General features: G+C 50.7%; 2 protein-coding genes across 5 annotated transcripts in view; one reads left to right on the top strand and one right to left on the bottom strand.

Moving 5' to 3' along the window:
- The window catches only part of PRDM4 (PR/SET domain 4), a 68,104-nt gene extending 65,603 nt beyond the window's left edge, over nt 1-2,501 (top strand). For all 4 annotated transcript variants that reach the window (XM_074271503.1, XM_074271501.1, XM_074271502.1 and 1 more), the window contains 4 exons: nt 193-320; nt 511-828; nt 942-1,110; nt 1,292-2,501. In XM_074271503.1, coding sequence (XP_074127604.1) covers nt 193-320; nt 511-828; nt 942-1,110; nt 1,292-1,592 — 916 coding nt within the window. In that variant the 3' untranslated portion in view covers nt 1,593-2,501. The remainder of the gene's footprint in view (nt 1-192; nt 321-510; nt 829-941; nt 1,111-1,291) is intronic.
- An 8,836-nt stretch (nt 2,502-11,337) lies between these two features.
- PWP1 (PWP1 homolog, endonuclein) lies at nt 11,338-22,933 on the bottom strand. Its single transcript, XM_074271507.1, has 15 exons — nt 22,355-22,933; nt 20,846-20,904; nt 20,199-20,371; nt 19,165-19,250; nt 18,971-19,067; nt 17,576-17,686; nt 16,895-17,028; nt 16,090-16,163; nt 15,392-15,488; nt 14,769-14,830; nt 13,571-13,682; nt 12,809-12,899; nt 12,583-12,704; nt 12,149-12,254; nt 11,338-11,481 (listed from the first exon to the last, which is right to left on the bottom strand). Exons 1-15 carry the CDS (start codon nt 22,424-22,426, stop codon nt 11,357-11,359), a joined length of 1,521 nt encoding a protein of 506 aa, XP_074127608.1. The 5' UTR covers nt 22,427-22,933; the 3' UTR covers nt 11,338-11,356.
- Nucleotides 22,934-25,112: the final 2,179 nt, after the last annotated feature.

Here is a 25,112-nt window from a genome sequence, read left to right as displayed (position 1 = left end):
TGCTGCCCTGGGTGGTCTGGGCCTGTGATCTCAGGAGCGGTCCACCAACATCCAGGGGAGTCCTCTCTGTGGGTAAATGCCGGGGAGCAGTAGCAGAACGGCCTGATGGGGTGGCTTCTTGGGCCAGTCAGAGCTGCACTTTTGAGGCCCCATCCCTGAGCTTGACCAGCTGTGAAATGTGTGGTGTTTCAGGAACCGGGAGGAGCAGAATCTGGTGGCTTATCCTCACGATGGGAAGATCTACTTCTGCACCTCCCAGGATATCCCTCCAGAGAACGAGTTACTGTTTTATTACAGCCGGGATTATGCCCAGCAGATGGGTAAGCTAGCTGCGGGTCCCTTTCCTTCTTAAGTGATGCTGTAGGGATAATGGGAGCAGCAGAAACAAACCTCGGGGCTGCACTGACATGGGCTCCTGGAAGTGAGTTAGCTGGGGAACTCAGGCCAGGCTTCTTGTCCCAGAGACAGCCCAGACCAGACTGGACCTGACCCGTGTGCTTTTGCCCACAGGGGTTCCTGAGCACCCAGACGTGCACGTCTGTACCTGTGGCAAGGAGTGCAACTCCTATGCTGAGTTCAAAGTCCACCTGAGCAGTCACATCCAGCAGCACCTCCCAAGCCAGAGCCATGGAGGCGGCGGCCATGGGCCCAACCACAGCAAGGAGAGGAAGTGGAAGTGCTCCATGTGCCCACAGGCCTTCACTTCGCCCTCCAAGCTCCATGTGCACTTCATGGGCCACATGGGAATGAAGCCCCACAAGTGTGACTTCTGCAGTAAGGCTTTCAGTGACCCCAGCAACCTGCGCACACACCTGAAAATACACACGGGTAAGGGGCCGGCGTGGAGTGGGGTGGCCCTCCTCCCTCCTGGGGAGTTTTTGGGGAATCTGGGCTGAGGGCAGGGAGGCTCACGGGCCTTTCTCCCTTGTGCCTCTGTGCAGGCCAGAAGAACTACAGGTGCGCCTTGTGTGACAAGTCCTTCACCCAGAAGGCTCACCTGGAGTGTCACATGGTCATCCACACTGGGGAGAAGAACCTGAAGTGTGATTACTGTGACAAGCTCTTCATGAGGCGGCAGGACCTCAAGCAGCACGTGCTCACTCACACACAGTATGTAGGCCTGCCCTCTGGTTTCCTCTAACTGGGGAGTTGGACTAGATCTTTGGGGCTTGCTGGGGTGGGGGTCAAGGGGAAGGAAGGGGAGGGGAGTGAGTGACAGGGAAGAGTCAGGGCCTGGACTAGGAGGGCCCACAGGCAGCCAGAGTCAAGCTCTGACCTTTGTGCTTCCCAGGGAACGGCAGATCAAGTGCCCCAAGTGTGAGAAGCTCTTCTTGAGGACCAATCACTTGACAAATCATCTCAACTCCCATGAGGGAAAGAGGGATTACATCTGTGAAAAGTGTTCCAAGGCCTACTTGACCAAGTACCACCTGACCCGCCACCTGAAGATCTGCAAAGGCCCTGCCTCCAGCTCCTCAGCCCAGGAGGAGGAAGAAGAGGATGAGTCTGAGGAAGAGGAGCCGGGAGAGGCCATAGTGGCCGAGGGCTGTCGGCTGAGCGGGGCCGTGTATGCTGCTGAGGGGAGCAAGTGAGACTGGACTGGGAGAGCCAGAGGAGCAGAGGGGGACCCAGCCTGCGGCCGAGACAGACTGAACGAGAATGGGCAAAGCACTTACAGAAGCCTGGATCCTGCAGCCGGCACAGGGAGGGAAGACCGGACCACAGACCCAGAGTTTGCAAAGGGCCACGTCTGGCCCAGTGACCAACAAGGAATTGGATCCTCTGTAGTGTCTATCCTGCCTTGCAGCTCCTCCTTTTCTGGTCAACACATCATTGCTTCCCCAACAAAGCGGCCCATCGGGACTGTAACCCTAACTTTGGCTGCAACGTAGATGCCAAAAATGAATCTTTCTCCTTGGATCTGGACTCACCTGTGACATCCACCACCAGGGTTCTGGGGGCACTGATGGTTCATAGGGGAGGCCAAGGGACGGAGGCTGGGAGCCACAGAAGGGGGGCTCTGCTAAAAGTGGGGGTGTCAGAGACTAAAGAGGGTTGCCACCTGCAGGGTCTGCAGGGTTCTGAGTAGGGAGGTGGGTATTGGGAGGCTGGCCAGGCAGGAACAGAGAAGGGTCTGCAGCATTTCGGGCAGACCCTTGAGGTTTTAGCATCCACACAGCATTGCCTTCCAAGTGTGGGCTCTGGTGCTCTGGGGAACCTGTGAGAAACCAGCACCCCCTGGGGCCCTAGAACTGCTTCTAGGCCAACCTCAGGCCCCTTCAAGCATGGAGGGCCCTGCACCCCGGGTCTGTAGCGCCTCTTTGGCCTTTGGGGGTGGTGACACTGTCTGGTACAGATTGCCTGTTAGAGATGGCGTCCTCTGGGCTGGGTGTGGAGGTGACCGGGAAGGTGTTGCTGCTAAACTATTTATTGAATGAATGTTTTTCATTCAAACCTGTACTCTAGGAAAAAATTAAATCAAAAGCAATTTTTCAAGAAGAGACTTATTTGCAGTGTATGTGAGGGTGTGTGCACGTGTGTGCATCGTGTGTGTATGAATCCCAGCCGAGGAAAACATTGTTCCAGCATCGAATGGTCCCGGGGGGCAGCGTTCTACTCTGGAGGCCATCCTTCCCACCCCCACTCCCACTGCTGCCTCCTTTTTCTCCTATCTCGGCTCTTCCACTCCTGAGCTTCTCTGAATGAAGGTGGCGTTGGAGTGATATCTAACAAAGGTAGATTGAGGCAGCTTTTCTCTAAGCAAGTACTAAGGGGGCGCTGCCAGCCTATAGAAAGGGTCAATGGCTTGCCCCAATTTAGCCAAACTTAATTTTACAGGCATTGGTTACAGGTGAGCGGCATTGAGGTGGGCAACATTGGGGAAAGCAGACATGAGCACCCCTCCCTCTCTGTGGCTGGGTGGGATTCTGAGGCTAGGGGTGGCGGGCCAGGGATCTAGGCCCTGTGACTCCTAGGGATGAGCTCAGTACTTAGCTCAGTGGGAGGCCCCACGGGAAAGAGTCCATGACCAAGCCCCCATGAGTCGCTAGGAACCACCGTGGCAGGGCTGCTCCATGACCAGAGGAGAGGGCAGCTTCCACTTCCGTCTCTCCTCCAGATGTACCCACATGAGCAGCGTCCAAGGCGGATGTGATCCCGGAGACAAATCCTTATCAAGCACTTGGAAGAGAATCGGAGATCCAGGCGGGTTTGTAGCCTGGGGTTCTGGAACTCCTTTAATTTTTGTTGACCACCATTTCTATAAAATTGGTTTCCTTTGTGATATAGTACATTTTATTTTACTTAGAAGCTGCAGTGGAAAACCACTCTGGCATTTTATTTTATTTAGAAGGCAGTCATGGCACAAAGGAACTTGATCTAGAGATAAATGAGATCTTATAAAACATCAAGTCCAACCCCCACATCTAACAGATAAAGAAACAGAGGCAGAGAGAGATTGTGAATAGGTTAATATACATCTACACACTGTTTTTCAAACATTCTAATTTGGGAGGAGGGAGTATATCTTGAGATAAGGAAACCAATTTTAAAATAACAGACTTTGAGAATTTCAGAATGTCCATCTTAATTTAGGGCTGGTTATTGTTTTTTCTCTGAAGGTTGATTTAAGCCCCACCTCTGCATAAGGTGAGCTGGTAAGCTGGCAGGGACACAGGATTACTCCAGAAGAGTCACGTGAAGGATGTTAAAGACGACTAGGATCCCGGGCTCCCTCCGTGGGTAAGCCACGGGAAATCCAGAGCGTGGGAAGGAGGCCCCTGTGACATGCTCCGAGCAGATGCAGGCGGCCTTCTCCCAGCTTTGCTGGGCTGGGCGACTTGGCTCCTGGCCACCTCGGGGAGATGAGATGCCCATTAGTAGGAGGTTTAAGGCGCTCACTGAGGATACCAAGACAAAAAAGGGAAGACTTCCTGTCCTTCACAAGGATATAGTCCTTCGAGGGCATCATACATTCATTTGTTCCTTCCTTCATTCTACATACATTCTATCTAGATCCTCATTCATTAAACAAAATATTTATGATGCACCTACTATGTGCCAGGCACTGGATATGCAAAAAAAAAAAAAAAAGAAATCATTCTATATTCAAGGAGTTTTCATTGTGGCCAGACACTCATTCATTTATTAAAAAAAAAAAACATTTATTTATATATTATATATAACATATTAGGGACAAGAAGATGATTAAAAATAAACATTTTAACAATAGAACAGTTCCTGTCCTTGAGGAGCTTAAATTCTCCCCAGTCCCTAGAAAGGACAGCATATTCTATCCAAAAGCATTCATTCCTTCGACAAAACATTTATGTTCTTAGGAGACGGTGCCATGGTGCCCAGAGCGCTGGGCTTGGGGTCAGGAAGACTGGCCTTCCCGAGTCCAGTCCCAGCACTTACTAGCTGTGTGACCCTAGACAGGTCACTTAATCTTCTGCCTCAGTTTCCTCATCTGTAAAACGAACTGTTGTGAAAAATCACTCTGGTATTTTTGCCAAGACCCGAAATGAGTCAGATAAAAGCGCAACAACTGAACCCACCATCAGCATTTTCATGAACACGTACCAGGCACTGGGCTAGGCCCCCCTGAAGGAAGGAGTGGGGATAGCTCTTAAGGTGAAAGAGTAAAAATGTTCTTATTACGTGAAAAATAGGCCTGAAAAGAATACATAAAGGAAGTTATGGTTCTGGGTTTTTTTCTATAGAAACGAGCATTTTCAGATAGAATAATTTGGGAGCATAGGAAACATTCTTTAGATTAAATTCTCTTGGTTTGGTCTTTTTCTGCTTAATCTAGAAACTTCATTCAGTTTTTTTTTTTTGGGGGGGGGGAAATGAGGCAATGGGGTTAAGTGACTTACCCAGGGTCATACAGCTCAGTGTTAAGTGTCTATAGTTGTATTTGAATTCAGGTCCTCCTGACTAGGGCCTGTGCTCTGTGCTCTGCTCCACGGAGCCGCTTGCTTCCCCTTCATTTTTTTTGCACAGCTCCGGCTCTGTAGCCACAGATGTTGGGCCTGCTAGGCCTTTGGCCAATCAGGATGGGCCACTTCTCTATGGGTCAGATTTAAGCAACCACATGACCTGTGTTTTAGCATCTTTTTGTAACTAGCAGGGGTCCTCCCCCACATTTTAGAAATGAATTAAAATACGCTAATGCAGACTCTACTAGGACACCTTCCTGAGGCCTCATAGCTCTACTACAGGCATAGGTTTAAGGAGAAATCCCAGCTAGTCAATCAGGAGGGAGGCAGGGCCCAGCTTCCAACCAAGCTTTCATCTCTATTTGCTTGTAAATTATTCTCTCTAGGTCTGTCTTCCTTACCAACTATATTAAGTTAATTATTTACTTGCTGTCAACCATATAAGGATGCTTTTTTAAAGTGGCCCCAAGGTGGTGTGACAGCCTCAAAGATGTAATAAAAATGTCTATTCATAACCAAAAGGTTATCATTATTTCCCAGCTACTCCTTTTTTTCTTTCCTTTTCAGTTTTTAATAATAGCTTTTAATTTTCAAAATACATGCAAAGATAGTCTTCAACACTTACCCCTGAAAAACTGTGTTCCAAGTTTTTCTCTTTCCATTTCCCCTAGTCCCCTTCCCCTAGATAGCAAGTAATTCAACATATATTAAACATATGCAATTCTTCTATACATATTTCCAAATTTATCATGCTCCCAGCCACTCATTTTCATTTAATAGCTTTTTATTTTTGCAAATACCTGTAAAGAAAATTTTCAACATTCACCCTCGCAAAACCTTGTATTCCAAATTTTTCTCCCTCTCTCCTCCCTCCTTAGACTGGAAACTACAAAAATTGTTTCTGTGTTTTTTGTTAAAATTGTTAATTGTTGGGGGCTGCTAGGTGGCGAAGTGGATAGAGCACCAACCTTGAATTCAGGAGGACCGGAGTTCAAATCTGGTCTCAGACACTTAACATTTCCTAGCTGTGTGACCCTGGGCAAGTCACTTAACCCCAGCCTCAGATTAAAAAAAAAAAAATTGTTAATTGTTAAACGCATATTTCCATACTCGTCATCCAGCCATTCATTTTAAGCAATGCTCTATCCTGCAGATAAAGGCCCACAATCTTTGAAGGGACAGCTGGGTGGTGCAGTGGATAGAGCACTAGGCCTGAAGAGCTGATTTTAAATTTGGCCTCAGTCAGTTATTAGCTGGCTGACCTTGGTCAAGACACTTACTTCTTTTTACCTCAGTTTCCTCATTTGTAAAGTGACCTGGAGAAGGCAATGGCAAACCTTTGGCAAAAACAAAGGCAAATATTTTTGTAAATGGCAAAAAAAATGGCGATGTCTCTGTCAAGAAAACCCCATAATTGGATTACAAAGAATCAGACAGGACTGAACAATGATAACAATAGTCTTTGAAGTTTGCTGTCATGAGATCTGGATCTGTATTTCTTCTCTTTGCAGACAAACATAGCTAGCCATCTTCTAAGCTTCTTGATAAACCGATTCTACGCTCAGACACAATCTCATCCAAAGCACCCTAATTACCCGTTTTCATTTGCTTCCATAATGCCTGGCACATAATAGGCAATTTGCTCAGCGACATTAAAGAATTCTGATAGCACATGCTGACACACTGGCTAAAGGACACTAAAGGATAAGAGAAGGTTTTCCTTCTCCGAGACTTCCCTATTTTCTTGAAATGGCAGATCTGGTCCCTAATTAAGAGGAAACAAAATGAAAGTAAGTCACATCTACTATAGTTATCCTTTCCACATGTTGATTTTCCCCATTGCGGTTTAGATATCTCATGAATCAACACAAAAAAAAAAAAAAAAATTGGGAGTTTTATGTAAGCTACATCTGACATGTGAAGGCCAGCAGAAAACACAAAAAGTTTAGAAATTCAGAAATGAATAATATCCGTATAGTATTGTGTAATGTCAATATATTTTACCTTTAATAACATAATAATTGACTTATCTGGTATGAAGGGCCAAAAAATTTTATGTGAATTTTCCCTATCACAGGGGAACCATGTCCTCGGCTCCCACAATGTGGAAGGGATGGCTATTCTATCCTGGGAGATGATGTGAGGGCTGGATGAGGCAAGAGAAAAATATTTCTTTAAAAGAAGTCAGAGACAAAACCTTTATCTCAATATTCCTTTACAGAGAGGACAGAAATAGTGTGTGGGCACAATGCTTTGAAGGAGAGATCACTGCCATGGATGAAAGGCCTGAAAAAGACTCTTCCCTGCTTTAAATATTTCCATGGCTTGCCTACCTTGATTAGTCAATGTAGGGGTTCTTAACATTTTTGGGAATTACAGACCCTTTTGGCAGTCCATGGATCCCCTTTTCTGAATTTTTTTAGATGCCTAAAAGAAGATTACACAGGAAAAACCAAGTACGTTGAAATATAGATAAATTTGTAATTATATATAACTTTATAAATCTACATTGTATGAAACTATATTTCTCTATTTGTCCATTTGTCTATCCATCCATCCATCTATTTATGTCAGTCTCTGTCCATCCATCCATCTTTGCCTATTACTCTTCATCCATCCATCCATCCATTTGTGTGTATGTTTATGGATCCTTGTATAATAATCCCTGAGTAAGAGTCAAATCTGGTGAGCAATACAAAGACCAACTTCTCCAAAAACATTAAGGGATATTTGATCTCGGCAAAGAACCTTTAACACATCCCACATTTAAAATCAACAGTTAACCTTTGGGATCAAAGAGAAAGAATGGTGGGTTGATGATTAACACAACTGTTGAAGGCTCAGAGCTAATGTGTTTCAGATGATTAATCTGGTCACAAAATCATAATCCATATTTCTGGGGTGCTTCAAGTTGCTAACACCCCTCACCTCATACCACTGGAAGGCAGAAATGGCTTATTATCCATTTCACAAAAGAAATTGGGGCCCATGGAAGTTGTCCCTTACACAGGGTGGAACGAGTGCCCAGGAGCTGATTAGGTATCCCCCTCCCTCTTCCTTTTCTTCTACTCCTCTACACTCCCATGCATCTCTGAATCTTAGAATTCACAGCAGGGAAAGAGAATTAAACTATCATTCTACTTATATTTCTACTACTAAGAACAATCGCTTCCTTCTACCTCCCAGATGACCTTGAATTTGACTCCTTTATATTTGCATTTATTCTCTTTATGTTTATTATTCTGTATATAGTGTCCCAAATGTGTCAGTATAGTCAAACTATTAAGGCTTCAGTTTTTCTCTTAAGATAGATTTCTTATAGCTATTAAGGCTTAAAACATCACTGAGACTTGTGGGAAATCCTATAGATGCCACGTGGGAGCAGTGACAGAATGCCTCCTTCCCCATCTTGTCTGTGTGGCCCAGAGCTAATCATTGAAACTTTCATCCCTCCAGGTAAGTCTCTAAAGTCATACTATGCTGCCTTGTGTTGATGGAGGTTCTCCTGAAAAAATCTCACATCTAGTTCAATCCCCCTCTACTTATTTGTGCTTATCAGCTCCTTTTCCTCCCCCATCAGAATGCCGGCTCCTTGGAAGCAGGAGCCGTTTCAGTCTTTGAATTGTGTGTCCAGCACCCAGCACAGTGTCTGGCGTTAATAAATGCTTGTTGACGCATTACCAGTTGGCCATCTTGATTTACATTTTCAAACAACTAAACAGAATCACACTTGCAGTCGGGCACAGGCCCTATGTAAACGAACAAAAGCTTACATGTCACACAAGATTAAGAAGCAAACCTCAGTTCACAAAGCTGTCGCCTTAGCTTTTTTTTCTGTTAAGGGACCACTCATCACCGTTGATCGCCCAGACTAACAGGTTGACACACATCCCTCTCTTATTTACTGAGATCACAAAGCTCAAGTTAATTCTGATATCCAGGAATCTTGGTTTGTCAGGCAGATTTCCTCTCCAGTCCTGGCTGCAGCTAATATTAAAATGGGATTTATCTTTTGTGTTAGTTATGTGCACAGACTGCTATCTCTGTGGTATCATGAGCCTTATTATATTTTAAGATGCGCTCATCTCTCCTCCAGGGTTCTCTTCCGACTTAATGGACACCACGCAGATCCTTTATTGCCCCACTAACCCAGCCATTCCCACATTCTGCTGTGGACCACATGGTGGGTTCCAGGATCTGTGTGTTTGCAGGGGGATTATGGGCATTGCGTTTATAAGCAGAGAACACTTTTGTGGCCCATTGCCTTTAATTGGTTAGGGCACATGGGCATTCGACTGTGAGGTATAAATTATTCAAAAGCCTCGAAGATGATCGAAGAATATGCTGTTAGGGACTTTTCAGGAACTGGCTCAGAGAGAAGAAGAAAATTCAGAAAACAAATAACCACAAAAACCAAATAATTTTGCAGTTGGAATTGCTAAAGAAGGAAGTTTTACGTTTTCTGGGAAGGGGATGGGTAACTGATTAATTCACTGAGTTCATACTTTGTGAGCACTTGCAATAGATTCACATATGTACATAGGTGCATACACATGTGCCAACTTAAGTCCTGGTGCTTTAGATCCCCTAGGTGGGGGAGAAACAAAATGAAGGTCAAGGCTTTTGCCATCAAAGATATTTCAGGGGCCACAAAACATAACTGATAATGACTAATTGGTGGGACTAAGGTCAGGTCAACCCTTCTTAACTCAATGTTCCCATCAATGTTCTCCCTTAGTCTTCCATCTGAAGACTTGAGAGGATTTCAGAGTTGTGAAGCACCTTAGAGACCATCTAGTTCAACCTCTTCTTTGACACTTGAGGAAACTGTGACACAGGAAAGTGACTCGGCCAGTCCCAGACCTAATGACATTATTCAGTAACACAATCAGGCCTGGAATCAGAATAACACTCGTTGCATAATCAGGACTCAAATTATTGTTGCCTGATCACTCATGCTGACTAGAATTGCTCTAGATATTGCTCATTATCTCTTTGAAATAAATGCAAAGTATTTTATGTGACAAGCTCCAATGGCCTGAATTTGTTTTTAATACACGAACCCCTTTAACAAAGAACAGTAAAATCCCATTAACTTAACCTATTAAAGAAGTGACGTCTGAATTAATGAGTTTTCTAGTAGATAAGAGTAATTAGATTAACCACTAGAAAACATTCTCTTCTTTGCAGATGATGGAGTTGGAGATAAAAAAGCTTGTGTGCCTCCCAGCAAAAAGTACGTGAATACGTCATCAACAGTATTACAGAAGTCTCCAGGGAAGACGAGGTGGGCCTTATGGCAGGGGGTGCCCACATCTGCAAGGCCACAGAGGTGGCTCTGGGGAGAGGAGGCACTAAGAATGATGGGTGGGGGGTGAGCTGGTGAAGGGCAGCAACAAGATGGAGGGATTGGGTTCTAATGCCTCCTCAGAAGCTTGGTCCAGTCCTAGTCCTGAACCCAGGTGGTGTGCAGCTCCAAGTGCTCTTCCACACCCCCCACTTTGGGCCTTGGTTTTTCCTGCTGTAAAGTGGGGGCATTGGAAGAGCTCAGGTCTTCTCAAACTTACCTTCAGACCACCAGCACCTGAGACTTCCATCTTGGGACTGCTGACCTCCTTGGCCATCCTTGCCAACCTGGTGCCCTCAGGGTAATGACATCCCCACCCTCTTGCACAAGGGCCTTACAGACCCTCATCTGACCCTGACCCTGGGAGGAAGAGGTTGCTATTAGGCCCTCCTCTTACAGATGAGGAAACTGAGTTAGGCTTCAGGGATATGACTCGCCAGATCCCCCAGATGCAAGTCTGAGGCTTCCCTTGACCGTGAGTCTCCTCAAGTCCCGGCCAGCAGCACCCCTTGGCAGTGTCCTGTTGTGGATGACAAGCTCCCTTTTGTCTTTTTATTTTGTGGGGAGAGTGGGTAGGACCTTGGGCACAATCAGACATAGAGAAACAACTATTTGCTGACTCAAAGTCAGGGTGGAAATCCTGACTGATGGATTGCTGCCCCAGAGGAGCTTGGGAGGGACAGCAGGGACCCCCAAGAAGCACAGATGTGCTGCAGAAACCATTTTTAAAAACCACAACCAGGATCCCAGCTGTATGGAGCTCCTGATAATGGCAGGATGGAGGGGGGACAAAGGGAGCCCGCTTTTTGGACTTGGGCTTTGGCCCAGGACAGATGGAAGGTGCAGGCGTGCCCACTCCCCTCTCACAGTCACCCCCAGACTGCTCCATATCTCCAATGATGCACTAACCTCCCCTCACACATACCTATCCCCTCACTCCCACTCCGAGACCCTCCAGAAAGGGAGGACTTCAGCCGGTGGGCAAAGCTTCCTTGCCCCATCAGTATGCGTGGCCAGCCTCAGCAGCAAGTGAAGGGACATCCCGCGAGATCGTGAGGTAAAAAATTTATTAGGATTCCATGGCCGTGTCCACGTCCCCACTGTCTCTCCCTGGGGGTGTGAGGGAGCTGCTGACCCCTGACTGGGACTGGCTGGTGACCATCAGCCGTTCTCGATGCCCAAAAACTTCATTCACTGAAAAGGAAACAAGAGCCTGAGGGTCATGACCTCCCACAGGACCAGTGTCCAGGAGGGAAGCAAGTCCTAAAACCCATCCAAAATGCTCCTTTTGCAATCAAGGCCAAGATACTCCCGGAGGCCGGGAACTATCCCTCTCCCTCTTGCCCCTCTGCTCCTTCAGCTGTTTCCCTGAGCCTGGCACTGTGCCATGACAGATCCTTGTGGAAAGACCAAAATGGGGCTCCCTCAGAGACGAGACCTGGTATGAGCAGAGGGGTTCTGTGGGAGGGAGGGGAGGAGAGGCGTCTGGAGGACCTGCAAATTTCCTAAGGAAAGGGGCTGGGTCCACCCACTTGCTGAGAGACCCCGACTTTCGGCTAGCTGCTCACACAGCATGCTGCACCCCCAGAGCTCTGCAAGGATCCAGGTTTTGGTAGGTTTCTTTTTAACTAAGTGTTTGGAGTGCTTTTGTCAAACTCCATAAAGAGCCATTCACAAGGTGGTAATGGCCCCGGAGTCAGAAGAGCCCCCCGCCTGGGCGGGCACCTGGGCTCTCTCCAACACTGCTAACTGCCATGCAGCTGCCCATTGGGGTGGGGGAACCGAGCAGAGGGTGAGAGAAACGGGGGTGGGCCAGCCACTGAGGCTGCTTTTGCTCACATCCACTGGAAGGGAACCTTACCTGAAGAGATGGTGCTGATGTCCCAGACCCGGAGCCCCTCTCTCTGCCCCCCAAAGGCGTACACGAAAGGCAGATCCGGGCAGCATGAGGCACAAAAGAGAACACCCTGAGGGAGAACAAGCGGGCACCATTGGTGCTGGGTCTGCTCCTGCTCTCTGCCCACCTCCCGCCACTCTCTGCTCCTGGGCCTTGCCCACCCATCACCTCCTCTGAAGACCCCGGCCACGGACACAGGCAGAGTGACGATAGCTGAGCCCTCTCCCCGTTCCATCCCGGATGTCCTCCCGCCCCACCTGCTTTGGGCCAGCTCCTTACTCTCTGAGATGGGGACAAGGAGGTCTGAAGGACTCCGAGGACCCATGCTTTCGGGGAGTGCAGGGCCCCTGGCAGGGAGGATGCCTTCCCCGAGGCCCGAGGGCCAGCGAGCCTCTTACCATTTTCATGTCCCGGGAGTGCACCAGACTCGGCCTGTCTCCTAACACGTCCCAGATCTTCACGTATTTGTCGGAGGAGGAGGTCACGAGGCAGCCCTTAATCTGGCTGCTCAGCTCGAGCCCTGGAAAGGGTGGCCCCACGGGCACCCAAGGGGAGAGACTTTCAGCAGCTGCCCTGAAGTCCCCGCCCAATCCTGGGGACCGAAGGGGGCAGTCGCACACTCACCAGAGACTTCTTCATCGTGTGCCTTGAGTGTAAAGATGGGCTTGTTTGAACGGGCATCCAGGTTGTACACAAAGCCGTCCTCTGTGCTAGCCTGGAGGGATAACAAGGCGCCTGTCAGCGGAGGGCCCTGGAGGCTGGGGGCTGTGGGGCTCAGCGGCCTCTTCTGTCAGTCAACAAGCCCTCGCCACACGGCTGCTATGACAGACTCGCTCCCCACAGGGATGTCTGGGTGGGCATAAGGAGAAAGCCCAAGGGACTCTGGGCTGCAAGGAGACTCTTGTTAGGGTCACAGCAGAGGCGCCGTGCCCCAGACAGAGCTCAAGGCCTGAAGTCGGGAAGCCAAGTTTGGCCTGATAGCTTGGCCTGCCTCAGTTTCCTCCTCCTCCCTCCCAGGGTGCTTCTGAGGACCTATCACAACATGATGTGGCTCTTGCTGTGTCACTGCCACCGGGAGCTGGGCGGGTAAGAAAGGTGGCAGCAAGCCTGCCCTCACCACGCACACCTTCCAACAGGGCTGACACGCGGGAACAGCCAAGGGCACGCTCCCCAGAGGTGGGTGGGCAGGCTACCAGCGGGGCCAGTCCAGACTAGAAGAGCTCAGGCTCCTCTCCCTCCATCTGCCTGGCCTCAGCCGCCCCAATGCCCTGGGCGCCAGACCCAGTCCTCGCTGGCAGATGGGCGGGCACTCCCAAGGATCCTTGCCCGGACAGCAGCAGGGCCAGCCTCTCTGAGAAGAGGTCAAGGCTCTGAGAAGGTTCTTACCAAAAAGTGGCAAGGAGAGAAGTGATTCCACGTGACCCTCTCCACCTGCCCGCTAAACTTCCAGAGGCGGTGACTCTCCTGGGGACTGCGGCAGTCGTACAAGGCCACGGACCTGGAAGGCCGAGCACAGGGAGGTGAGGGGTACCGAGCACTCAGACCCTTCCTCGGGCTCTCCCCCACAGGGAGGGCACCAGTGGCCTCCCCAGCTGAGGCAGTCCAGGCTCCGCTTGGCCTCTGTCACGGTCTCAGACTCTCCCCTTCCTCCTCCAGCCTCTCCTCTCTGCCTTGGGCATCAGGGCTATGCGGGCACTGCCCCCGGGCATATTTCTGGACTTGGCATCTTTGGTTCCAGTCCTTACTAATACTCTTAGCAAAATGACACTGAGCAAGTCACTTTGACTAAATGAACGTCACTTGTAAAATGGAGATAATTAAGACCATTGAGAGCATGAGATGAGACAATAGATCAGTGTTTAGTAGCTACAAAATGCTGCTCCCAAGGGGGAGTGGGATACACATGCTGGGCTGTGGGACCCTGGGCAGTTATTTCACCTTTGCCTGCCTCAGTTTCCTAATCTGTAAAATGGGGACAACCCCTCCCCCCCAGGGTGTTGTGGAGACCAAAGGGAATAAATACTTCTGCTCCTGGCAAACTGCACTGCTAGCTACTCTGCATTCCCAAGTCCTGGGTGCAAATCTTCCCCTCTGCTGCTTGCCAAGCTCCGGAACTCAGTTTCCTCAATGGTGCTTCATTCCTTTCTTGCTTCAGGCTGACAACCCTTTGACCCCCGATCTCTCAGTTTTATAGACCTGCATCAGTTTCTTAAAACCAAGTATCACTACCACTATTTTTCAGACCCAATTAACTTTCTCTCACTGAGAAATCCATTAGAATCAAGAGGGAAGGAAACATGCTTCCCACAACTAAGTCTGCCTAGAGGTCTGGTCCAGAAAGGTGGCAGGGGCGGACCCTGCTCTGTTCCGATCACCTTTGTCATTTCACTGAGTCTCAGGCCAACGTTCTCATCATCACTCCCATTTTAAGCAAAGGTGGACCTTTTCCCCGAGAGCGACATAGGCACCCTCTAACCCAGGCCCACTCTGGCCTGCTCACTACAAACTCTAGAAAGATTCCCCAGAACACCACGACCCAACCAGAATCGTTCCCAAGTGCTGCTGCACCAGGGAGGACACTTACTTGTCGTAGGACCCAGAAATCAATGTCTGTGCTTCAAATGGATGGAACTGCAGCGTCTGGACCTGAAGAAGTCACACAACAATGCACAACTGTGGGATGCAGCTTGAGAAAGGAGAGGATTCCAAACCCCTGGCATTAGAATTGACCAAGCCGGGCCCTGAGGAAGGGATGAAAAGGGGCATATTCCATCTAACTTGGGCGATGTACTAATTTTGCTCAATCGACTTTTCCCTTTCTTTTATCTGTTGTTTTAAGAGGTAGCTTGAAAGAATCTGGAAACAAACTGAAAACAAAATAAAAACGAAGGAGACAATGACCTCATCCCTAGGAGGGCAAGACTAGATACAGGCAGTCTGTGCAGCGACATCCCTGTCCTGGATGGGCGAGAGCGCTTCCTAAAACACATGCGTCTGCACCCTGATGCCAGGACAGATTCCAGCCAGCACTCGGGGTGATCTCCTGTAATCATGGGATGAGGATCCCTGGAGTCTCTCGGGGCACGCTTCAATAGCTGAAGGACACTGGGCTTGGGATCTCGGGGCATGAGACGAAGGCAGTCTGTCTTATTGGAGTAGTGTGGCTTTCTCCTGGGACCCCAGAAGAAAAAATATCCAATCAAGTACCTTGTCCGAGTGTAAAGTCAGGTTAGCCGCGGGCTTCCCCAAAGACATGTCCCATAGGATCACTGTGCTGTCGGCAGATGCGCTGGCCAACACATTTCTGGAAAAGGAGACGAGAAAACCTAGCAAGTCACCTTCACAAAAACCTAGAGACGTTATCCTGGGCTAACACAAGAAAAAGAAAAATGGCTTCTCTTTGTGCATTAAATGAAGAGCCATCTTTAATATATTCTCCTGAAAACTGAGCCCTAAATCTTCATCTGGGAATATTAAAAGAACCTGATTAAGAGAAAAACAAGATGGAACCAAGTCGTCTCTGTGAGTGCTGCTGTGGGAGAGAAAATCAGTTACTGGAAAGCAACATGACTACGTTGGGAACCAGACTCCCCAGGGCCCATCATGGCCAGGTGGGCACTCACATGGTGGGGGAGGCAGAATGCTCAGAAGTGAGCGTGGGTGCCTGGGATGCTCAGTGAAGCTTGGGAGTCTGATGTTGAGATGTACCTGAGATTTAGCATTTCCTTTGGTTACTTAAGAATGTTCTAAGAAGGGCTGTTATCATTCTGGAGAGGCTGCCAGGAGCATGACCCAGAAGTCAGAAACCCTTGTTACATGCAGACAGAGATGGAGTCGGTAGGCAGTGGGATGTCATTAACAGGGAAAACGAACTGTCAAGGTGTATTATTTAAAAATATTTTTACCTGATTAGTTTATTCCACGAGAGATCGAGAACAGCATCAGTGTGTCCTTCTGGGGCCTCTTCGGCTGCTCGGCTCTGTAATAGGTAGCGACCCTCAATTACTTTATTCCTTTTTAAAAAGGAAGTCTTTTGGTAGTGAATAAGAATAGGCTTTACAGAATAAAGGCAGCAAGGGCCCAAAGCTCAGTCTATTCCCTGGACTGGGGTCAGAGGGCCTGGGGTGGAGTCCCATCAGTTGTGTTTCTCCAGGCAGGTCGCTGCGCCCTGTAAAATGGGGATGAGATCTGTGACCCCTTTCTCTCATAGGGCAGCATGAAGTTCCAATGAGACATCTGTATAAAGTGCTCTTTAGGTCTACAGGATGCACAGAGAGGTCAGCTGGACAACCTTCCTCAGGTCACTGAACCTCCAGGCTTCAGTTTACTATTCTGTAAGATGGAAGCAATGACAATAACCGATGTCCAAGGTCCTCTCTGGCCCTGATTCCAGGGGGAGGCCATGTCTCTCACAATCAAGATGCAGGATTTGACCTAAGCATGCTCAGGTAACTGCCAGGCACACTTAACATCTACTGTCTGGCACAGGAACAAGGAACCATGCCAGTGAGGAGGTGCTGACCCCCCAGCATTCACTCTAAGAGCCAAGAACGGGGCCCCGTGCCCACCCGAGCAGCTGTGGAGGCCGCTGGTCAGGCACTGTCCAGAAGGGAGCCATTCAGAGCAAAAGAGCTGCCCCTCAAGTTCATCAAAAGTCAGGCCTTCCCTGTGATGATGTCAGTCCCATGGGGCTTTCAACATTCCCTTTACCTTTTTCCCCTTCTTCTTTTTCTTCTTCCTCCCATCTTTGCTTCCAAGTGAGAAGACCGGCTCTAAGGAGTCCACAATATCAAGGTCCCACACTTCAATCACAGGGGACATTGTGCCCACGGCCACGTAGTTTCCTGAAAGAGGGCACAGTGTGTTCCAGCTAAAAATCCACGGGCTGGCTTGGGAGGCCCCGATGCCTCAGAAACATGTTCGTTACTGCTGTCTCTGAAACTGATGGACGCGTGGCACTCGCCGCCCATGCACAGGCAAAGCCGACGTTGGCTTCGTGCAGCTTTTTTCTATGTTGTGGATATCCCCAGGTTTGCAGGCGGATCTGCACCCAGAGCCCATCTCTGTAGGCAGCTCTGCCTGGGCACATAAGGTTCTGCTAGAGCCCACTCACTCGGGGGTCACTAGATGCTTCTGCTTTGGCCATAGTCTGGGGGCTTCCCACTGAGGCTGCCTGCTCCCAGCTACCCCTCTGGTGCCCACAATCTGATGCGCACTGTCACCCTCCCCCAAATCCAGGACACAGGCCAGCTGAGAAATGAGAGCATCTGTGTCTGTGAGGCCTGGATGGCAACAAAGGTAGATGCACATACCTCAGACAGCATCGTTTCCAACCACAGGGGACACCCCCACCCCCCACCCCCACCAATGAGTGAGATGTGCCCTATTTACCAGAGGCTTCATCAGGGTTGGGATCAAAATTCAGCCATTCCACACTCAGAGGGTATGCAGACAGGATGATGTCATGGTGCACATAAAACGAGTCTTCTTCCTGGTTATAAACTGGAAGAAGAGGAAACCCATTTTAGCACAAAGAGATGAAGATCTGAAAAGCCAGGAGGCACCTGGCCCTTCAGCCAAGCCGGATGGGGCAGGACAACGGACAGCACCCAGGTGTGCCAGGCTCCCTGAGGCCCGAGGCGGGGTCACCAGACAGCACAGAGAACCTGCCTCTTTCTGGCTGGGTGATCTAGGCTAAGTCAGGAACTTCTGAGCCCCAGGCTCCTGTTCTGGAAAATGGGGACAAACCCACTAGTACTGCCAGGGTCTGACGGAAAGCAGTCTGTAAACCTTAGTTGTGAAATACCATTCCCAACAGCAACAGAAGGGAAGCCTGGGTGCAGAGGTCAGAACAGGTCACTTCTCCGGGCCCCGTCCGGGAAGGGCTCTGAGCAATGGCCTCTGCTAAGGCTGCTCCTTCTCCCCAGTCAGTCTGTGTAACTGCTTTCAGATAGAAACCAGCAGCTGAGTTTCCTGTGTGACGTGGGCCCCCAGCCAGCGCCTCAGAGGGGCCTTCACTGGGCACACTTCCTAGTAGGGGCCTGGAGACCTTGACGGCCCAGGCACCCCTATGCCATTTAATGACGTGACTGAGCAGGCCAGGGGCCTGCTACAAGCAGCAAGAAGAGCTCCTGCTTGGGAAGGGATGGGGAGGGGAGATGACAGGCCAGTGGCACCCAGGCCAGGTACTGCTGGAGGGCAGGGAGCTGACCGGTGGGGGCCAAAGCCAGAATCAGAGTCATAGGGACAGGGCAGAGACTCGAACGGTCACTATGAATCACACACCAGAGGCTGGTGCTGGCTGTGAGCAAACACAAAACCATGAAATTGTCTCTCGTCATAAAAACTTGACTCTGGGATTAGAAAGATGGGAGTCTAAATTCTGTTTTTGATAAGTCAAAGGCAGCCCAGCATAGGGGCGCGAGGTGCCGGGTTCCAGGCCCGCCCTTCCTCACTGCTGTACCCTGCAACAGATCATCTCTCTGGGCCTCAGTTTCCCCAGTTAGGGATGACATGAGAATCATTTCTAGCTTCTGTGACCTGTAGCTCCTGCAGGAAAGCAGAGAAGGGCAGCGCCTTCCTGACAAAGTCCAGCCTTGTCACTCCCGGGCCTCTGGAAGCTTAATGCCCACTGTGCCAACAGCAGACTGGATGGGGGCATCCAGAGAGGCTGGGACCCAGGGGAGCCACGATCGGCTCAGGGGTCCCACTGGACCTGACCCTGCTGTCTGGCTGCCGTGATCGCTTGGTCACTTTTTAGTGATGGGGCCTCATCTGCTCACTCACCGTGGACCTCCAAATTGCACTGGTCATCTTCAGCCCGGCCACACACAATGAGGTTGTCGCTAGGCTTAATCAGGAAATCTTCATGTTCGTACTGCTCCTGAGAGTTGGGAAACGGAAGAAAATGACTCAGAGAAGTGGACATCAAGGAGGGCGTGAACAATGTTCATGGGGGGGGGAGCCGGCTCAGCACTCACCGTGTTTTTGAGGGTGACGTAAGGGTCCTCGTCGTTATTCCCATAGACTGTGAGCCCCATGAGTGACTCCTGGAGAGTCTCGGTGTCTGGAGGAAGAGGGAAAGCACAGGCCCAAGATCAGCCATTTAAGACGTGCCAGCCCAAATGGCAAACCCCAACCTCTCGCACCTTCGCCCAGCTCCCAGGAAGTGGAATGGAGGAGAATGAAAGCCTCTTGCTTGTCCTACCCTGTCTGTTTCTCCCCGGAGTTCTCTTTCTCTCCCTCTGTCTTCCTTCCTCCCTGGATCTCTCTCTTTTCCCCTCCCTCCCTCTCTCTCTCTCTCTCTTATCTGTCTCTTTTTGTGCATTCATGAATCCAGCCAAGCCCTCCTCAGCTCCTGCAGCTGCCATTTCTGTGCAGCTCATCTCCCCTGTAGGAGGACAGCAGCAGCAGCAAGAATCCAGTGTCACTAATAAACACTAGGCCTCCTCTGTCCTGGCAGGGGTGGGGGCCCGAAATGCCAACTTGGATTGTGGCTTTTGGAGGGAGCAAGGAGCCACCGGGGGTTTGAGGGGGACGGGCGTTACCACACTGGAGCTGGGAGGACATTCCAAGAGCATCTGAAGGGGCAGATCCCCCGAGGGGGGCCGAGGCCAGGGATCGTGGGAGCAGCCCAGGGATCTGTACTAAGGTTGCATCCACATGGATCCTTGGGAGGGTGGAGCTGCTGCTCGTCCCTGGCTCGGGCTTAGCCAAGGCCGAGGGGGCCGAGTCCTCCTCACAGCTGCGTGCGCCCAAATGCTGCTTCCTTGAGTGCACGGCACGGGTAACGTACGTGTTCCCCAAACGGTGAATTTGGAGCTAGAAGCTTGGATTCCATTTCTCCCCCCCAATGCTTATAGCTCGGGGGTCAGATGCATCCTGTACAATGGGCAGGCCCTTCCACCTCTTCCTAGAGGAGCCCAGGCCCTGGGCCAGTAGATGAGATGGGGAGTTTATGTTTACAAGCCAACGCGGGGCGAACCCTCCGGGCCGTGAGGGCACAGACTCTCACCCGCGTCCTCGTCATCGTACTTGTCCAGCTCGTACTCGGCTAGCTCGTCGTCCTCCAGGCCGTCCTCTCCCTCAGGGGCGCCCTCCGACGGGGGCTCTGCCACCCGGGCTTGAACGCGGATGCAGTCCGGGTCCTCCTCTGTGGCGTCTTCTCCATCACTGCTGTCTATGTCTCTGCATAGAGAACCGAGAGTCAGGGAGTGACCGGCCTCTGGGGCTCTCAGAGCAGTGTCACCCTGGGGAACACGCAGGCGGTCCGTGGGCCAAAACTGTGGGGCTTACAGAGACGTGAGGTCCTCAAGGGGAGGCTGGGACTGATGGGGAGAAGACAGCCCCCGGAGGAGCGGCCGTTAGAGGGACAGAGGCAGACGAGGAGAGGAGGCAGCATGGGCCCGGGGCTGGCACCAAGGCACCGAGTGCCGGGAGGAGGTGGTGTGGGCCCAGGGCTGGCACCGAGCACTGGGAGGAGATGGTACAGGCCCGGGGCTGGCACCGAGCGCTGGGAGGAGGGGGTACGGGCTCGGGGCTGGCACCAAGGCACCGAGCGCCAGGAGGAGGGGGTACGGGCCCGGGGATGGTACCTAAAGCAGTGACTGGAAGGCCAAAGGATGCTCCAGCCCCTGTGTCCAGGCCCCTTCCACAACTCACCTTATTTTCTCCTTGGCTTCATCAATGAGACGCTTGACCTCCTCCTTGCTTAGCTCTACCTACAAAGACATTTCGGGTATTCCAAAGAACAATGGAAACTGGGAAGCTGAGAATGTCTAAAGCCCCTCCTACTTCCCCTCTGAAAGCCCAGGAGCTGTACCCCTGGCGGAAGGGCCCCTCTGCAGCCCCCCAGGGCCCTGGTTTGAATCCCGCCTCTGCCTCAAGGCTGAATCAGACAATCCCTTAAGGTGGCTCAGAGACAATCTGAGGATCTGGGTTTAAATGCACCTTGGCTTTGGGCAAGTGACTTTCCTTCAGGGTGCCGCCTCAGTTTCCTCATCTGCAAAATGGGAATAACGCAGCAGCTTCTACAAAGAGCCACTGCGGGGACATCATTGGGTGAACCTTACAGTTATGTTATTGCTGTTAACCGTGAGTCCTGTTACTGTTATTCCTTGTGACGTCTCCCCCACCCACTTTTTAGGGGGTCCTGCGGTGAACAGAGCCCAGGCCAGAAGTCAGAATGACCCGAGTTCCAATCCTGCCTCAGATACAAGAGAGCTGTAGGACCCCAGGAAGTCACTGACTGCCTCATTTTCCTCATTCTACAGAAGGAAATGGAGAGTCACCGAGGTGCCCCTGCCCAGGGGTCACGGCTGAGGGGTCACGAGAGTCAGGCACAGGTGGAAACACCGAGGCAGGGGGGGAGGGGACCAGGCCCGCCCGAGCCTCAGAGAGAGCTAAGAGCAGGCTGCTCACAAGGATGCCGCTTCCTTCCGACATCGCAGCCTGTGGCCCTGCTTTAGGACTGGGGGTGCTGGGGAACCGGCCTCCCGCGCTTTCAGTGTCTTACACAGGACCAGAGGCCTCTGAGGGAGGCGCAGAATCCTTCCCTCCCCCACCCCCCAGGGACTGGGCAAGGATCTCCGGCCGAGCTCCTCCCCCATCAGCACCCTCCTCCTCCCTCAGCTCAGACCTGCCCCACCCCCAAAAGCCTTTGCAGTCCGTCCCCACACTTCAGCCCTACGCCTCCTGCTCTCCCTCCTCTTCCTCTCTCCTTTCCCCCTTTTCTTTCTTTTGTCTCTCTCCTCCTTCTCTCCTTTCTCTCTCATGTCTTTCCCTCCTCCACTCTCCCCTCTTCTTCCAAGGCCCCGCCCCCCGCGGGTTCCCCCTTTCTCAGCCCCCAGTACCTCACCCCCACCGCGAGCTCCACCCCGTTTTCTCCGACCTCACCACGGAACCCGAACGGCCCTCGCCCTCCTTTGGGGACCCCGGGCAGTCCGGACCGGGCACACGCGCGCACAGCAGCGCCGGCTTTGGTCACTTTCTATCACTTTTAGACACAGACTGACTCCGGGGAAGCTTCGGGTTCTAGAAGAGGCTGCGGACGAGGAGGGCATTCCGAGCGTCCAGGCAAAGGTTCGGAGGGAGGCAATGGAACTTCACCGAAGTTTCCTCCCCACGCCCCCTCCCCTTCGAGCCCCAGAGGGACGAGTGGCCGAGCCTCACCTTATCCGGAGTCTCCTTGGCGACGCCCCAGCGGACCCACGCCGCGCACGTCACTTGCCGGCTGCGCCTCATGGAGCCGGTGGGTCCTCGGAGCCGCAGAGGGAGGGAGGGAGCTGAAACTTCCTGGCGCGGACCTGATGATGTCACAGGACGGGAGAGAATCCCCTCCTGAAGGGCGGAGCACGGAAGTCACGGGGCGGCCGCTCCTCCAATAGAATCAGATATCTTCCGCCTCCCCTCTCATACGTCACCATCGGGCGCCGTCCAGGGAAGCGGAGATGGAAAAAGCTGGTGAGCACCACGTGGAGCCTGCGCCAGCGCGGGGAGGCGGAGCTTGTTGTGGTGGGGCGTGTCCAAGGATGGGAAGTTGAGTCCGGGGAGGGGCCATCTGCTCCGATCCCTTCATTTTACAGGGAGAGAAACTGAGTCCCAGGGAGGACACAGCTTTAGAGCAGGAATGACTTGGGTAACTTTTAGTCTACCCCAGTGGCCATGTCGCTGCCCCCGAGGTCCAAGGGAGCTGACCTGTGGGTAGCTGGAGACGGGCCCAGAGCACTGAAGAGAACCAGAGGCCTGGACTGAAGAAGGAGATTGGGGGCAAGGGTCAGAGGAGGGACGGGGCTGAATCTGGAACCGGAAAGAGGCCGAGCCTCCGGAAAGAGGCCGAGCCTCCGGAAACGGCGTCAGAGAAGAGTTTAAACCTTCCGCGGGAGCCCCCAAACCGTGCGCAGTGTCCAATCCTAGAGCGTTCAGTTTCTCGTGATGGGATCCGTGGGCAGAGCCGGAGCCCTGAGAGTTGAAATAACTTCCCTGCCAAAGTCCAGTTTCGAAGTCGGGTTCCGGGAGTCTCAAGTTTGACACTTTCAATTATCAGTTGGTGATGATTAAAAATAAACAGCTTTGTCCGATTCTTTTTGTTCAGCAAAACAACTGTTGGACATGTATACATATATTGTATTTAATTTATACTCTAACTTATTTAACGTGGATTGGTCGACCTGCCATGGGGGGGAGGGGAAAAATTGAAAAAAAAAAAGTTTTGGCAATTGTCAACGTTGTAAAATTACCCATGCATATATCTGGTAAATAAAAACTATTATTTTAAAAAATAAAAATAAATAAATAAGTAGAAAAGAAAAAAAACACAGCTTTGTTAGGAAGAAGACTAAACAGGGCGGGCATAATCATTCACATCGTTATGCCAGTCACCAGACAGAGAAAAGGGTGATGTTGCAGACTGGAAGTTTAGAAATGGCCTATGGGGGAATCGGACACAGAGGAGGAGCGCCACCTGCTGTACCTAGACGTACATTGCAGTCCTAAATTGTTTCTGAGACCCCGGAAAAGGGAAAAGCCCCTACTATGTGTCAGGCACAGCGCGAAGACCCAGGGACACAGAGAAAAACAAAAAGACAACACACGTCCGCAGGGACTAATTAATGTGTTAGCATCGCGTGTTAATGACTATGTACAAACAAGATAAAAGGGGATGGATTGAAGGCATTCCGTGTAGGGGAACAGGACTTGAGGGGGATGGGAAAGATGGGGTTTTAGTTGAGAGCAGAAGAAAGCCAGGGAAATGGGAAGCTGGAAATGAGCATGGAGAGCGTCCCAGACTTGGGAGAAACCATTAACAGCGGGAGTCGGGGGACGAGGGGCCTGGGGGGGGGGGACAGCCAGGACACTAGTGTCGGTGGCTTATGGGAAAGGGAATAAGATGGAAGAACCTGGGAAGGCAGGAGGGGTCGTGTGGGGCTTGAATACCAAGCTAAGGATTTTGTGTTGGCTCCCGGAGGCGATAGGGAGCCACTGCAAGTTCAGTGAATAGGAAGTGGTGTGGTCTGACCCGTGCCTTAGGAAGTGAGCAGGGCTTTGGATCAGGGCCAGGAAACATGGAATTTTTTAAAGTGTCTGAAATAGAAATCCATGGTTTTATATTGTATTCTCTCTCTCCGTTCTGCTGGCTACAGGGCATTTTTTCTCATTTTGTATTGATTTAAAATGAATACATTTTTTAAAGTTAAAAAGAAAAAGAAACATGGAGTTTTGGTATTGAGGCTGTTCTCTGTTCACTTCCCCCCCTGATTTTGTCACCTCCTGTTTCCAGTGAAGGTTCCTTCCAGCCCTAAAACCCGAAACAGTTTGCTTTCCCCTTGTTCTGGGTTCAACTCCTGCCTGTGCCACTCTCGCTAGCATAGGAATGAGAGCCGGCAGGAGACTTAGAGATGTTTTAGTCCAGCCCTCTAATTAAAAAAGAAATTATTTTTTAACGACCTTAATTTCCAAGTATGTCCTGCAGGGGGCAGCCTGGTACAGTGGTAAGAGAATTATATTGGGACTAGGAGGACTGTTTGAATTTAAGCTGTGCTTTCTTGGGAGGCCCTTCCCTTTCTGGGTCTCAATCTGTTAAAGGGGAGAGTGGACAAGACGACTCGAAAGCTTCAGCCCCAAATCGAGGCTCTATGACTGTCATTCCCATGGGCCTCCGTTTCCTTTTGTGTAAATAAGGGTTGGTAAATAAATAAAATACATAAAATAAAATAAAAATAAATAAATAAATAAATAGGGGTTTGGCTCTTGCTAGAGAGTGTTCTGGGTTTAAAATCCAGAAGATGACACACACTTCTGGCCATGGCCAATTTGTTTGGGACCGTGAGTGTTTGTGTCTAAGATTGTTCTAAAAACTGTTCAATGAGGGTGGAGTAGGAGGGAGGGATAACACTATTACTTTAGCATGAGGGAGGTTGGATCTGAGGGC

The sequence above is a fragment of the Sminthopsis crassicaudata genome, chromosome 5, assembly GCF_048593235.1.
Source record: "Sminthopsis crassicaudata isolate SCR6 chromosome 5, ASM4859323v1, whole genome shotgun sequence".
In the NCBI taxonomy this organism is placed as follows: Eukaryota; Metazoa; Chordata; class Mammalia; order Dasyuromorphia; family Dasyuridae; genus Sminthopsis; species Sminthopsis crassicaudata.
The sequence above is the reverse complement of the archived record's forward strand: the minus strand, read 5'-3'. Positions and strand labels throughout refer to the sequence as shown.